Genomic DNA, 16,620 nt, shown 5'->3' with positions numbered 1-16,620 from the left:
AAAGCGCTGCAAAGAAGGTGCTTGCAGGACTTTTTTTTTGACACCCTGCCAGCGCAGCGCCTCAGTGTGAAAGCACTCGGGCTTTTACATTGTGATTGCAGTTGCGGCTTCTTTCAGGCACTTTTTTTTTTTTTTTTTTTAACGCTAAAGCACATGAAAAAACGCCTGAAAAACGCCCCAGTGTGAAAGAGGTCTTAGAGTTTCCCCTAACCTGTGGAGAGTGGCAGCACAGCTGATGTGGTGGCTTGACTAGCGAAGACTCGTGTTTTTAAGCGCGGGAGCATTAGTTTTCCTTTTATGCTGACTTCCAAAGATCGCACCAGGGGAAGGGAAGACGCTGCCCATTTTTTGCTGAACTTTACTATTACACAATGCAAATACAAATTTGATTGTTTTTACTCTGAATAAAACTAAAATGAAATTACACCATCTCTATTTCTTGGGTCTTCCCTGTTCCTTTGTTCTATTGATGTGAACTGATACATTGGAGAGGAAGAATAATCTTTGGTTGTGCAAATAGGCCATTATTTAGATAATCCTATAGTCAGAGAGGCATCTGCAGAAGGAGTTCTTGGATGAGGAGTAAAAGCGTAGTATGACCCACTTTTTAATTTAAGGGGTCAAAATTACTGGTTAGTGCTTTGACACACCGATGGTGAAGTGTGGACACTACACTAAGATTAGAATATATGTATTGAGCTCTATTATCTGGACGTTGGATTTATGAGTGTTTTCACATGAAGGAAATGGTTATTATATGTTCTCTGTACAGCAAGAGGTGGTCGTCTGGGTATCCCACAATGGGGAAAGCCTAGGAACATAGCAGTGCTAGAGTGGGAACTAACTTTGGTGAAGACCCGATGTGCTGTGGGCTGGCCAAAAAGGAAGGGAAAAAAAAATGGAAATGTGTGCCCACATCAAAATGCAAGTCAAACCAATGATGGAAGATGGGATGTATAAGTGGGAATCCTTGATTTTCACAGAAGCCAGGTGTTCCTCAGCTGAAGGAAAAGCAATAATAGGATTTTTATAATAGCTTACCTGTAAAATCCTTTTCTTGGAGTACATCACAGGACACAGAGCATCATAGTAATCACTACGTGGGTATATACACACCTTCAGGTGATGGACATAGGTATACCCAATACAGAAGTTCACTCCCTATATAACCCCTCCTACCAGCACCACCTCAGTTTTTGTAGTAAAACAATATACCTAAACCCCAGAAAGAGGGGAGGGACCTCTGTGTCCCTTGATGTACGATAAAGAAAATAAGCTTTTTATAACAGCTTGCCTGTGAAATCCTTTTCTTGAAGTACATCAAGGGACACAATCACTATGTGGGACATCCCATAGCAATGCTATTTGAGGGGAGGGAGACACAACCAGTAGGGCACTCCCAGACTTGAGGACCTATACTGCTGCCTGCAGCACAATGCGCCCAAAGGCGATATCCTCATTGCCTTCTTACATCCACCTGATAAAAACTTGGTGAATGTATGTACTGAAAACAAAGTTGCGGCCTTACAGATCTGAGCAATGGAGGCCTGGTGACACACTGCCCAAGAAGAACTAACCGCCCTGGTAGAGTGCGCTCTGAATTGAAAAGGTGAAATATTACCCCTAAAATCATAAGTCTGAATTATAAACTTGCCAAATCCACTGAGCGGCAGTGGATTTTGACGCTGCCTGTCCTTTCTTAGGACTTTCTGGCAGTATAAATAAGACATCAGTCTTCCAGCTCTGAGTAGTCGTCTAGATCTAGGTCTAATAGACTTTGACCCCTCTCATCACATCAAAACAATATAGTGACTCCTCTTACATGGAACATTGTTTTGGAAAAAAAAACGATGGCAAGACAATAGCTTGGTTCAGGTGATAACCTGAGACCACTTTTGGCAGAAAACCTGGACGAGGGCACAGCGCCACTCTGTTCTTGTGAATAATTATGTATGGCTCTTTACAGGAAAGAGTAGCCAATTCCGAAACCCTCCTTGCTGAGGATATAGCAACCAAGAACATTAACTTCCTAGTCAGAAGGACTAAGGGAATATGCTATATCAGTTCAAATGACTGTTTCTGTAACACTGACAAAACCAAGTTAAAGTCCCAAGGGTTCAAAGGTGATCTAACTGGCAGATTAAACTGAATCACCCTTTACCGCATAAATCCTCGGACTAAAGAATGTGTAGCAATCAGTCTTTGAAATAAGACCAATAAAGCTGAGACTTGACCCTTAATAGTACTCAAGGCCAACTTCACCTCTACCCCCAATTGTAGAAAGGCAAGAATTCTGCCTATGATATACCTCCAAGGGTGCCAACCCTTGGATTCACACCAGGAAACATAAGCCCCTTCAGACTCTATAATATATAGTACCGGAAGCTTGCTTCCTTGCATTAATCAAGGTAGAGATAACCGACCCGGAAAGCCCACGTTTCTTCAGAATGTGGGTTTCAATAGACAAGCCGTTAAATTTTGAGTTCGTAAGGTAGGATGGAATCGGCCCTTGTGACAGTAGATCTGGCCATAGTGGAAGGGACCAGGGATCCTCCACCGCCATCTTTACAATTTCTGCATAACAGGACCTTCTGGGCCACACTGGGGCTTCCAGAATTACCGGCTTTCTTTCCAGCTTGACCCTGCATTTAAGTTGTGGCAGCAACTTAATAGGGGGACATGCATAAATCAGTGAGAACTGATCCCACGGGGTCACCAACGCATCTGTTCTGCATGCGAGTGGATCCCTCATCCTGGACACAAAGTTGACCAGCTCTGTGTTGAACCTGGACGCCAGAAGATCTATGTTCGGAGTCCCCCATTTCTGGCAAACAGCCCAAAAAATGTCAGGGTGTAGAGACCATTGCCCCGGGAGCAACTGCTGGGGACTCTCAAAGTCCGCCGTGCCAATTCTCTACTCCCGGAATGAAAACTGGTGATAAGCACAGAACATTCCTTTCTGCCCAAGTTAGGATATGGTTCACCTCCCTCTGTGCTGTGAGACTCCTGGTGCCCCCTTGGTGATTGATGTAAGCCACAGCTGTGGCATTGCCGGACTGGATCCTGACAGGACAACCCCATAACTTGAATGCCTAGGCTTTTAGAGCTGCCCGGGTCTCTAGGATGTTGATGGGCAAGGTCCTTTCAGGTCTTGACCACTGTCCTTGGACAGTTGTCTTTTCTAGCACTGCTCCCCAGCCTTAAAAAGGCTGGCATCTGCCGTTACCACCTTACAGATAACTGGTCTGAAGGATTTTCCTTTCAGCAGATTCTGGGTTAGCAACTACCAACTGAGGCTTTGGGACACCCTTAGGGACAGCCACATTGGCAAATCTAAAGCTTGAATCGTTTTGTTCTAACCAAACCGGATACTGTTTTGCGATAGTCTCGAATGGAACTGGGCATGGGAAACCACTTTGAATGAACAAAATACAAATACTTGGGGGGGGGGGGCACACTTAAAATGCTTTACATTCAAGATGGTGCTTCTACAAGACCAAAAAAACAGTACAACAGATTACAGCACACACATGTAAAAATGACAAACATCCTGCAGAGCTAGTTAAAAACTCTTCAGTTCTTCCATATAGAGGAGTTTATCTCCCATGGTTGAGACAAAGGTTCTTTCATTCTATTACTAGGGTAGGACCCACTAATTCGGGGTACTATATAGTGTGACCAAGCCCCCAGATTTTTGAATATGGTCAGGTGTTTTCAACTAGCCTTGCAGGATAAATGTCATTTTTGAATGTGTGCACTGTAATCTGTTTTGTACCGCTTTGAATGAAGCAACCATCTTTCCCAACAACCTCATGCAAAGGCGAATGGAGGGATCTCCTTTCATCCTGACCATCTGCACCAGCTCTCTTATGGAGTTGATAGTTGCCTGAGGCAAGAACAGCTTTTTATGATCTATGATCAGACCCAAGTACTCCAGCCTCAACGTCTCTAGGTTGAGAATCCAACCTAGACTTTTCAGGTTTTCAGATTGTAATGATCGCACTTTGCTCCAAACGAGCCACTGACTGGTCTATTAGCAATAGATCGTCTAGGTACGTCAAGACTGTTATGCCCTGTGCCCTTAACCTGGCTAGAGGTGGGGCCAGAACTTGTGTAAACACCCGTGGTGCTGTAGCTAGCTCGAAAAGGGCAAGGCTACAAACTGAAAATGCTGCTGTTCTACCTCGAACCGCAGAAACCTTTGGCGAGCAAGAAATATAGGGACATGCAGATATGCATCGCTGATGTCGATAGACACCAGAAGTTCTCCGTGTAGGATAGAAACCACTGACATGATTGACTCCATGCGAAAGGAGCAGATCTTCAGGAACGGATATATATTTTTTTTAGATCTAGAATGGGTCCGACGTCTCCATTCGGTTTTGGTACCATGAAGTTTGAATAACCCCAAACCTTGCTCTTCTGTGGGGATTTGTATGATCCCCCCCTAAACCAGTAATCTGTCTAGTGCCCAAAACAGATTGGCTTTTCCCTGGATCTTTGGGAACGTTTGACCTCATTAAATGAGTGGAAAGTCACGAAATTCTAGTTTGTACCCTAGAGACACGGTGGAGATGACCCATCTGTCCTGAATTTCCTCTTGCCAGACTTGTGAGTATTGCAGAAGTCTTGCCCCCCCACTCTGGTGGGACGGGGGGGGGGCGCCCCTTCATAATGAGGCTTTAGAATTCTGTTTTGCAGGTTTCTGCCCCCCAAGACTTTTTGTGCCTGGGCCTGACACAGAGGCTTTCCTCTAGAGTCTGACGGCAGAGGCCGTCACACTGCCTAGAGGTGGATGCCCCTGGCGCAAGAGAAAGTCAGTTTAAATGAAGGGCATTTATTCCTTCTCTCAACGGGCAAAAGAGTACTTTTCCCACTCTAAACCTTTTGGATGCATTTGTCCAAATCATCCCCAAATAGCCGATTCCCATGAAAAAAAAAAAAAAAGAGGAAAAACCAGTCAGGAGCTTTTTGCATGGTGCCAATTTTTTAACCACAAGATTCTACGCATGTGTACTAGCACAAGCGCAAGGCGGGACGCCTGGTGAATATAATCTTTAATGGAGTCTATGGCAAAACATAATGCTCTTGGTAGTTCGACCAAATCCCAGGCTTGCTGTACAGGAACCTCTTTAAGGGCCTGTCTAAACTGGTCCTTTAGGGATTGATAGATGGCTGTTGCAGTGACTGCAGGCTGAGTAACGGCACCTGCTAAAGAGAAAATAGGCTGGGGGCATTTAGCCGAAGCTCGGAGCAGACGAAAAAGCCGTTTGTGAGCAGAAAAAGAGGGCCCTTGCCTACGGCGTGGCTCCTTAGCCTTCCTGGCCTGTGGGAGTAGGGTACTCTTACCACCAGTGGCATTTTCAATAATGTCATCCAAAGAGGCTCCAAAGAGCCGGTCGCCAAGGAAGGGAGGATCAGTCAGGGCTTTTTTGGATGCCTGGTCAGCAGACCAGCATTTTAACCAAATCAGGCGCCTCAGCACCACTGCTGACACTGAAGCCCTGGATAACAGAGGAAGAGTATCCAGGGCTGCGTCACAAACATACTTAAGACCTTGCACTAGTTGGTCTGCTAGTTCCACGCAGACAGGAGAAGCCTGTTGCTCGCCCAATTTGCAGTGCAAAATCAACTTGTCAAAGTCAGATACGGGAACACCTTAGGTGAACGTGCTGGCTTGCAGGACCCCTACATCAGGAGAGGGATCTGCTGGCTTCTGAATCTTCACAGTATCACGTGCAGCTGTGATAAGTGCTCCAACAAGCGCTTTGTCACGCACGGACCCGGACGGGGACTCATCCTCACTGTCCAAACGGTCCTGGTCAGCGTCATCTGACAAGACAGAGCAGGGGCTGCTTTTTAGCGCCCTTTTCCCACGTGCCGCCTCCATCTTGGCAACAAACAAATTGAGAACCGTCGTCAGGCTGCACATAGGCAATGCGCAGTCTGGTTGCAATTGCCTGGACTTCAGGGGAAGAAACACCAGTTTCTGAAGCCATGCTGACCCTACCCTGTCTGCAACCCGAAGGGGGATTAGGACAGCGACAGTGCCACCCTCCTTACTGCCGCTGGCTGAGGGGCTCTTTCCCGCTGGACTCACCAGCCTGAGGAGTTCTGCGCTATTCAGCAGGTAGTGCCTGTAGTACCTGTTGGCTCCCAGGTGCAGAGGGAACAGTGCTGTGTTGGTGGAAGCAGCTGCAAATGGTGCTAAAACCAATCGGAAGTGTGTTCCGGCTTCAAGAAAATGGCTGCCTAGCGTCCAGCACAAGGACATAAAACACAGGGAAAATGGCTGTGAGGGCACAGGAGCACATTCTGCCACTAGAGAACACTCAAAAAACGTGTTCAGGCTACAAGAAAATGGCCATTGGTGTTCTGAATAGGAAATCACCAGGAAAATGGCTGCTGAAGCCCAGGCAAGCATGCTGCCTTTGCCCACACCTAAAATGCCCACCAAAAGCAGCTCCATGAGGTACAGGGAGAAATCAATGGCGGTGAGCACAGCGCTGCACAGGACATCAGCGTGGCCTCACAGACACCTTCCAGGGGCATGAAGAACAGGACCCATAACACAGCTAGCCAGCGCAACCCCACCCCTCCCCGATGAGAACCCCCCAGAGAGCCCCTGCATAGACACACTGCTCAGCAGCCACATGCAACATCCCCCACAGGGAGGGGGGCGGGAGGGAAGATAGGGACAGGGAGGGAAGAGAGGGAGGTGAGGGACCCCCGAATTGACCTCCCAGGGAATGCCCAGCTGCTCAGCCCCGCCGAGGCAGGGAGAGCTGTACTTACCAGTCCTGAAGAGCAGGGAGACATTCCATCACAGACTCACTCGCTGATCAGTACAGGGTGGCCCCGGAGCTGAGGTTTCGTCGCGGCCTGCCTATCGCGTAGCTGCGGCCTTGCACGCGCTCGATGGCCGGACTGGGGAGACTACAAGGGTAAGAGTATCCAGCCTGTCACCCAGCTGGCTGTTGATCACAGGATCAATCATCTTGCGCAAAAATTCACGCTTCTGCAGAAAAAAAAAAAAAAAAAGCACAGACCGATGGGCCCGCAGGGTTCCTAGGTCCTTCTTCACTAGGCAAAATAAAACTGATGATTGCATGGCAGGCTGGAGGGTTGTTGCCCAAGGGACCGCCCCCTGGGTGGAACTAAGAGTTCTGAGTGTTGTATTACAACTAATGCATAGTATTGCCTATTAATAGGGCATAACAACCCAATGGATAAGGGAGGAGCTGTGTCGGTCAGTGGATGCGAGAGGATTTTTAACAGGAATTCCAACCTTTTATCTGTTGGATCCTTAAGAAATTGAGCATTGTCTACTGGACAATTTAGGCTTTTATCCACACTGGAAATCACAGCGTCAACTGATGGTACATTCCATTTTTTGGTGAATTTCTCCTCCATGGGACAGAGAACTGAGAATCGGGTGATCCCATTCAGCATAAATAAGCTGTTCTAGTAATGCATGGACAGGAAACGCATGCAAAGGCTGTGAAAGTTTTAAGGAACCCAAGGAAGAAAAATAACTTTCACCTGAGTCCGTTAGGGGTAGCTTGAAAGTGGAACGAACCATTTCCGTAAGAGACTGCACCAGCAATTTCTCAGATTGCGAGGCTGGAAAAAAGTTTCCTCTGCAGAGGAGTAACCGGTTTTTCTTTCCTCCTTTCTTTCCTCCTAAACGCCTGAGGGTAACACCTCATCCTCTACCCACTGTCCCCTTGGCAAAGGGTCTAAAGGTGGGGAAGAGGGATCTAACACTATTCCTATCCTTTTGGATGGAGGATGCAATTAAACCTGCTAATCTTCCCTCTAGGCCCAGCAGGGCAGAGGAAATGGCATCTTCAGTCACGAACACAGGGGCCGATATGCGAGAAGCAGCTGCACCACCAGTTTGTTCCAATGACTCATCCTGGCTTGCCATATCTGGTATTTCAGGGTGAGGATAACCGTGTGGAGGCACGACTGGAGTTCCTAGCACCTGGGGGTACAATTTTTGGGACCCTTTTGGTCTTTGTGGTGTCTTTTGGCAGGCATAGTCCTAAGTACAAAAAGCAGAGGCACTATTTAAATGCACTAATTGCTGAACGCAGTCTACAGTGTAATGCCGCTATACAAGTCCAGCCTAGCACTGGAAAAAATGTCCTTTCCATATTAGGAATGCCTATTTGCAGCCCTTACGTGCCCCGAGTGCAGCCAGGCTTGCTTCTCCTTGCTATACAGCCAAGGAGAGACTGCTCCAGTTAAGGTCTTAGGTCTGAGGGAGAGGCAGCCTAATGATGCAAAGCAGGAGAAAAAAACCACTGGAGCAGAAAATTGGCACCACCCGCAGGGGGTGGGGGTATTGCAAGGGGGTAACAACTATTGTTGATTCCCTAACCCTCTTGGTCCCTTCAGGGGGGAAAAGCATGGCAAATCTTGCCTCAAAAGGAATCCCCACTGTGCGAGCTGTTGCGGCCACACAAGACTGACACTGAGCTGAAGAAAACAGATTAAAAGGTATGTGCATATATTCCTTCTAGTGGAGAATTAAGGCATGACATTTTTCCCTAAAGAAAAAACCATAGGTGGACTCATAGTTCCTAGGCTTCTTCCCTTACCTCATCACTGCCGCAGGATTCTGCTCAATTAACAGATCCAACCTTCACCCATCACGGCGGGCTGCGTTAGACCTTCAAGGACCGGGTCCCTTTTTATCAGGGTTCCACTCCTTTGGACCTGTAAAAGCACCCCAACAGGAAATACTTTGGTCATGCTTACATTACCTAAAGCCCTGGGTCCCGGGGTCCAGCCCTGCAAACAGACGTTACAGGCAAAACCTTGTGCTTCTTATACAAGGCCCGGGTACCATCCACCTTGGCCTCAGTGACACTTTGGATGGATCCAGTCTGTGGAGGCAATTTAAATCCAGCAAGGATCCCTCCTGGAGCTTCCCAGAGCACATCTTCACTCGTGGCCAACAACCTAGACACTGGCGAAAGAAAAACTGAGGTACTCCTGGTGGGGGGGGGGGGGGGGGTTATATAGGGAGTGAACTTCCTGTATTGGGTATACCAGTGTCCATCACCTGCAGGTGCCTATATACCCGCACAGTGATTACTATGGTGCTCTGTGTCCCATGATGTACGATAAATAAAACTGATCTAAGAGATTAAATATGCAATTTTTGAATCTGTACGAACTTGGGAGCTTTCAGATCCAGAATGGGGAGAGTACCTCCCTTTACCTTAGAGATAGTGAAATGCTTGGAGCAGAACCGCCAAAACCCCTCATTTGCTGGGACTGGGAAGGGCTGCTGGGGGAGCAGCATGAAAATCCAACCCCTTCTGTGGTTAGGATGGCAAGTTGAATAGCATGAAGCAGGGAGGAGGCAAAGACTGTAGCCCTGGGAGACCATGTTCTAGACCCAGGTGTTGAACGTGTCCTGTGCAACGATGGATGCAAAGGTTGACAAAAGTACACAAGCCCTAAAGAAAGCTTCCACCCACTTAACCACTGGGTCATAAAACACTGGGACATCCTCTACTAGGACAGGGCACTGATGCCACAGACATCCCCTGAGCCGTTGGCCAAGTGTGAGTTGGCAAGGCCCACTGATTCATTCCCCGTGTGCCTGTGATCCTTAAATGAAGTGAGAGGAAAACAAAACAAAAAAAAAAAAAAAAAAAACACAAATCAAAAAACCTCCACAGTAGTACTGAAAATCTGTACTATAGCGCAGGAAGGTACGTCTTCTGTAACATATGCCAACTGCAAACAGGGGAGGTGGCTATAATTCCTGCGGTATTAAAGCAAACTGAGGTAGGGGGCAGCCCTGATGCCCCAGTTAACCCCTAAGGAACCGTGCAGCACTCTGGGCTCCCTAGCGAGGGCTATAGGCCTGACATACTGCAGTAAGCCTATCTAGTGCTTCACCTTCCCAGTGGGCATACTTGATAAGGAGACAGGGTCACACAACGCAGTAGCGCCATGGCCCTGGATAGTACCCTACAGCTAACTCAGCACATTCCACTACATGCCTAGCACACAGAAACAATGTGTGAAGCAACATTACAGGTCTGAATGGCATCTTCCTCCTAACGGGGTCCAGGTACGGTCCTCCCAAGGCACTGTTAAGGAATCAACCGGGGTCTAGGTATGGTGTCTCCCCAAAATTCACTTGAGGAATCAACAGATTCAGAGTGCTGACAAATGGAGGCTGCAGTGGCTATGAGCAGTTATAAGCCTCATTAGAAGGATCATAAAAAAAAAAAAAAAAAAAAAGTGACTAAAACAAAACAAAGTCTGCTTCTTCTCTGAACAATATGACATTTGAAAACCAAAATGACAAAAAAGAAAAAAAAAAAAAAAAAAAAAAAAAAAAGAAGACTTGCTTGAAGAGAGATGTGGTGCTGGGGCTGCCATGATAACTTTGTATGCCAGTGTCCCGTCACTTGAAGGTAGTGGCAATAAGAAAATTCCTTGGTCGATTTGTTCCCAAAGAACAAAATAAGCCCAAATAAGATACTTTACTGCAATAGGAGCCTACATTACAGGTAATTTTACAGTAGATTCTGCACCTTAGGGCTTGGAGCAGTGTACATTATTTATGGATGTACACCTTTTAATCATTCAGTACGGTAATCATGGGATTATATGACAGCCAACTCTTTCCCCTCCACAGTTCCACAAGAGCTGGAGGACAATATACCTGGAAAGTAAAACTAGCCACTGGCAGGCAGTTGTCTTCATGACTGACAGGCAGAGGGATATCGCCTGTGACCTTTAGGACCACGTAAAACACTTTAAAAATACGCCCAAAAATATAGAAGATTTTAGTATTACCAGTGTCATCTTTAACTTGTCAGTAACTGCGGCATTATAAAGCTGGATCTTCTCTTTGGTTTCTTCCTTACTGAGGTACGACAAAGGATCTCTTTCTTTTTCAACTTCCTAAAAGAAAAAAAAAAGGAAATATTTTAGGAAACATGTATCCAACTCGGTCATTTAAAATTTTTGCCAAAATATACAGTGTAGATACACGGTGGCCTTATGAAACATATGCAGTGAGGCCGTGAATAAAATACATCCCAAAACATTCAAAAATGTTAAATATTGTACAGATTGAACAGTTGAAATAGGCCTAGTATCAGTGGCGTCAGCCTCCCTGGAGCCCTTTAAGGGTGATCAGTTTTAATTTCTAAATTAGATATTTACAGTCCTAAATGAACTGCAGGCAAATTGCAAAAATTTACTGAAAAATCATGTAAACCTGTATGCGATTTAGTGGTGCGCTGTACTAAGAAATGCAAAATTCTGCTTTCAGAGCTGGACTGCTTCCAAAACATTTGTTCTGACTCCACAACTACTCCAGCAGGCAAGAGATATAAATATAACACAAGCACTTACCCAAGGCCCATATATAGTCTGAGGCTGTGATCAACTCCTCAGCCCCACTCATTTCACAAAGCATTCTGCTCTAAAAGCTCTACAAATACGACACACTGGTGCTGCATGAGATTGAGGGGAACCTGCTGACACCCATCCCCTAAACCAAAGCAAGAACATCTTCTCTATTGATTAAACATATCAATCCTGATCTGTAAAGAAAACGCAATTTTTTTTTTAAAGAAATCATGAAACCCATCAAAGCCACTAGAGATCAGAAAAAAAATAAAAAATAAATAAAAATTAAAAAAAATAAAAGAAAAAAACACCCTTGTGATTAGTTAAAAACACAACAGCACATTCCCTCCATACAGCACAAATACCGGTATTCAGAATTAATAGATTCCTTACAAAAGAAGCACATACCAGCGGTTTGTCACCTTGACATTTTTTTATAGCAGGTCAAACATTTACTAGTACAGTGGAGACAAACTCTCCTTTACCATTTGTGTCTGAAAAGACACTCCTGTGCAAGTTTCCCCAACAAAAAATATGCGAACTGGGACTGTCAGTGGGCAGAAGTAGGAAACTTTCCATTTTCTGGCATCATTTATGGCCAAAAAGTGGGTTCTAAATACAAATTGCATAAGGATGCATTTAAAGTAAGGCTGTCATGGGTGAAATATATGAACTCTGACTACTGGTTTAGGCCCAGAACAAGAACAAAAACAAATAAAATGTAGAAGTCGTCATCTCTATACTTGCTTACAGCGACAGATTAACAATCATAGCCTTATTTATTCAATAACAGGTGTACTTTGAACTCCAGAGAGGAATCAATTTTTTATTTTTTTTTTAACTTGGATTGGGCCAGCTTGGCTACGTGTAATTATTCATTACCATGCCATTGTGGTGTGCTGCAACACAAGCATTAGCAAGGTGCATGGGTGGAATTAAAGTGATGCTAAAGGTTTTGTACCTTCATTGCTGAAAAAAAAAAAAAAAACAATGCTTACCTTAGCCCAATCTTGATCCAGTGATGTGCAGGAGAACAACTGTTCTCCCAGTTATCCCCCTCCTCATTGGCTCAGACACAGCAGCGGGAGCTGCTCCTGGCAATCACAGCCAGTGAGGAGGGAAGAGCTGAAACCGTTGTGCACAAAGAGCAGGGCTTGGGAGCAAGCCTGCATGAATGAATGCCCCCATAGCAAGCATTGCTATGTGGGCACTCAGGAAGGGAGAAGGAGCATAGAGTACTAGAGGATGACCCAAGGAGGAGGATGATCAGGGATGCCCTGTGCAAAAATGATTGCACAGAGCAGGCAAGCAGATAGAAATATACATTTTATTTTTATTTTAGTAAAAAAAATGTAATGTGCGTGATATTACGCACCCTCCCACAGCAAATATCAATGCAAACATAAGACGAAAAAAAAAACCCAACACACCACACACAGCAGCATTTACCAATTAGAAAAAAAAAAATAAAGAAAAAAGCAGCACTGATAAAACATTTTTTTCTACAAGTCTGCAATAACCTCATCCCTCTGCTGCCAATTCTATTATACCCTACAAGGCTATGCCTTAAATTTGGCTGACATGCCAAGGTTAAGACAGACCAACATTTGTTCAGAGCTGAAAAGAGAAAAACAACGTTATCAGTTTTTTTTTTCTAATGCTCGGGGCAATACTTCTAGCACAAGATGGGGGACCTCAAAAACAAACAAAAAACGCACACAAATTTATTTTTTCTCCATGCTTCAGAGACAAGAGTCTCTGACATAAAAGAATACATACTGCACAGATTTATAGTACAAATCTTCAGCCAATATAAAATATTCTGTGCATGTACTTGCGGCTTTCTTTACTCGTTTTTTTAAATCTGCTAACCATACTACAAATAAAACCATAACTAATACAATAAGTTGCGTTTGCTCCAACTTTGTTTTACCATGCTTTCACCACAATAGGAATAGCAGTGTCCCTGAGCCCACCAAGGTTGTGATTTTCATGGTTTAGGCTCCATGCACACTGAAGCTGATAAACTGCAGTTTATTGGAGTTTGGGCGTTTTTTTGTAAAAGCCCATAAACTCCACTCTATGTTAGCCTATGTGTCCATGCACACATGGACGTTTTTCAGCTTTAATGAGCAGTGGAGTTTATGGGCTTTTTTCTGAACGCCAGAAATTCGCGTTCAAAGTGCAGTTTTTCAGCGCCAAAAAACGACAAACGCTGACAAACGCTCATAAACGTTTGTAAACGCTCATAAACGCTCGTTCATTAGTGTTCGGCATTCTATTTTTCAATGCATTGTGGGATTTTTGGAGTGTCCTCTGTGTATTTTTATAAAAAACGCCCATTAACGCCAACGCTGTAAAATGCTCATAAACGCTCATAAACGCTAGTATAAAACGCTGTTAAAAGCAGGTTTTTCAACCAGCGTTTTCTGCCAGCAATCTGGCGTCCAGAAATAGCTTTTTTGAGCTTCAGTGTGCATGGAGCCTTAAAGAAGAACTCTGGGGTGCCCACAAAAAAATTGATCAATCAGTAAACAGGAACTACACAAAAGCATTAAAAACCTCACAGTTATGGAGAAAATTCAGGTAGAATATAAAAAAAAAAAAAACAACAAAAAATAAAAACAAAAACACAGCTTTAGCTAAGCCAGGGAGGTGGTGTAAATGCAAGACGACGTCTCATCCTTCACTCTCCAAACTCATTAGAAACTACAGTTCCCATCATGCAAAGGAAACTGTAGACAGGCCTGCAAATGTTGCCTACTTGTACAGCAAATTGTGCCCCACATTCTCCAGCGTCCCTGGCTGCAACTGAATAGGAAAAAATCCCTGGGCATGTGACCCCATTTGGTTATGGATGACAGCCAGCATAGAGAAAAGGAAAGAGTGCACAGGCTCCTAGTACAGCAACCTTTAATTATGTGGTAAACAAACAAATGGTTACACTCACAAAGGTCCACTTGTGATAGGCAAATCATCCACTACCCGTGTATAATCGCTGAGCTCCTCTCTATGCCGCCATCGGGGGGGGGGGGGGGGGGGGACACTTCAGGTGCCTGCTGCAATTCCTCTAGCTGAGCACACAATCTCATAGCACACACTCATCTCAGTCTGCTAGGCCCAGTCTCACTGGTCTGCCCACTACAGTGGGCAGGGATTGCATCAGGGGCACGCAAGCGCAACAACCACCACACACAAGGTGGTGTGCAACTATAAAACTTTTTTTTCCCCCCTACTGACAATTTGTGCTAGCTGTTTAATAATTTGTTGAGGGGGGTGGAGATCCACTTTAAAGAATAAGGAATATTAGTGGCATTTCCAAATCTTATTAAAAGTGATTGTAAAAGGCCCAATTTTTTTTTAGCGCAGGTTAAATACTTGGTTTTGGACAGAGCAGCCCCGATTTTCCTCTTGGGTCCCCCCACCCACAGGCCTGGCTCCTCTTCTCGGGGTGCCACTATAAGAAGCCACTCCCTTTTGTGGCAAACCTGTAGGCTGAATCCTGACTTGCACTGCCTGTGTCTATAGCCTGTGTGCTGCTTGTGTCTCAGCCCCACCATCTGCTCTCTCCTCACAGGCTCTGACTGACGAATGCATAGAAGGGGGGGGGGGGGGGGAACGCACCCCTTTTAGCCTTGCAAAAATAAGTTTACAGTTGATAGATTGATTATAAAAATATATATTTCTGCTATTTTTAGTCAAAAGACAGGAACATAAGCTGAAATCCAGATCCATACAAAAACACCATTTAATACAGTTACCGTATTTATCGGCGTATAACACGTGTCAGCATATAACACGTACCCCAAGTTTAGGAGGGAATGGACATCAATTCCATGGGCCAACTTGATGTTCCCTGCGATCCGATGCCACTTCTACTGGGTATTGTAGACATGTTACAGGACCTGCAGGCTAAGAGACACTTTGTATTTTACACCGCCTTCTATGCAAGGAGGGCTGTCCTCAAGTGGCAGGACCCCAGTCCCCCCCGACGGTGACCCAGTGGAGGGCCCTGGTCGACACGGCCTTACCACTCTATAAACTGACATACCTGGGGAGAAACTTTCCCAAAATTTTTTAAAAGATTTGGGGACCCTGGACCCGTGAGAGGCAAACTGTTTAGCCAATAAACTGGGGGTGGGGGCCTGAGACTGTGCCAATACATTTGCCTGGTGAGGAATGAGGCCTGGACCCAGTATAGAAGGTTGCATCCTACCTATGGTCTCGTTTAGCCAATACTGACTTCACCCTATCTATACCTTCTAAGGTTTGGGAGGAAATGTTTGGTAATGCCTAGCTTATAGTGATTGATCTATTGGCGGCCAACCCTTTTTATTTTTTGATTTGTCTGTGTCATATGTTATGCATAACCACTGATGAGACTGTACCACTGTTCTGACATGTCATGTACAAAATAAATAACATTTTCTGTTAAAAAAAATAAATAAATAAAAGGTTTAGGGGGGAATTTTAAAGAAAAAAAAACAACAACTGACATTTAAATAATCCCATCAATGCAACCTTGCCGTTTAAAAACGGCGCCGCCGAGATACAGAGCGGATGTCCTGTGTATCTCGCCGGCGCTCGGTAGCTCTCAGCGGCTTTCGGCTATTTTGCCGAAAGCCACCTAGAACGGCAGAAAAGCCACAGAGAACCTGACAATCGGCGGTGGATCTGCGTATAACACGCATCCACGATTTTCTCCTGATTTTAAGGGGGAAAAAGTGCATGTTATACACCAATAAATACGGTAAGTATAGTGGACCTGCACCATAAAAAGATGCAGATCTATAGCACACATCTAGAAACGTTAACTGTGTTCCTGTAAGTTTGTATGCATGTCAGAACAGGGACATTTTTTTAAAGTGTAACTCCAGTCCAGTTTGTTTTGCCATCTATGTCCCTGTTCAGAAGATTTCACCTCACTTCCTGTCCCTGTAAAAATTGTATTTTAAACATTTTGGGTTAACGGCGAAACAAGGATTGGTGATAAAACATCAGTGGAGACACCTTTATTCCCCCCCATGACAACGCTTACAGGAGTGAATTTCTGTTCCTAGGGGTAGATTTCTTCTCACTTCCTGTGGTCTCCCTCAGTTTCCAACCTGGGGACCGCCTGTTTTTTACTTGTGTATTTAGCCGTTTGTCTGCAGCCAAGCTTTAACAATACATTTTGAATGTGTACAGTTATGTTACAATCAACTGTACGGAGACTTAGCTTATGCATGC

General features: G+C 45.0%; 1 protein-coding gene across 5 annotated transcripts in view; it reads right to left on the bottom strand.

Annotated features, from left to right (window-relative positions):
• RASSF3 (Ras association domain family member 3) overlaps positions 1–16,620 on the bottom strand; it is a 244,190-nt gene that overhangs the window by 30,512 nt on the left and 197,058 nt on the right. For all 5 annotated transcript variants that reach the window (XM_077469751.1, XM_077469752.1, XM_077469753.1 and 2 more), the window contains one exon: positions 10,831–10,938. In XM_077469751.1, coding sequence (XP_077325877.1) covers positions 10,831–10,938 — 108 coding nt within the window. The remainder of the gene's footprint in view (positions 1–10,830; positions 10,939–16,620) is intronic.

The sequence above is a fragment of the Lithobates pipiens genome, unplaced genomic scaffold (genome assembly GCF_037356315.1).
Source record: "Lithobates pipiens isolate NorthernLeopardFrog02 unplaced genomic scaffold, aLitPip1_a1.2 Scaffold_8, whole genome shotgun sequence".
Lineage (NCBI taxonomy): Eukaryota > Metazoa > Chordata > Amphibia > Anura > Ranidae > Lithobates > Lithobates pipiens.
Note: the sequence above shows the minus strand (reverse complement) of the source record. Positions and strands in the feature narration are given on the sequence as shown.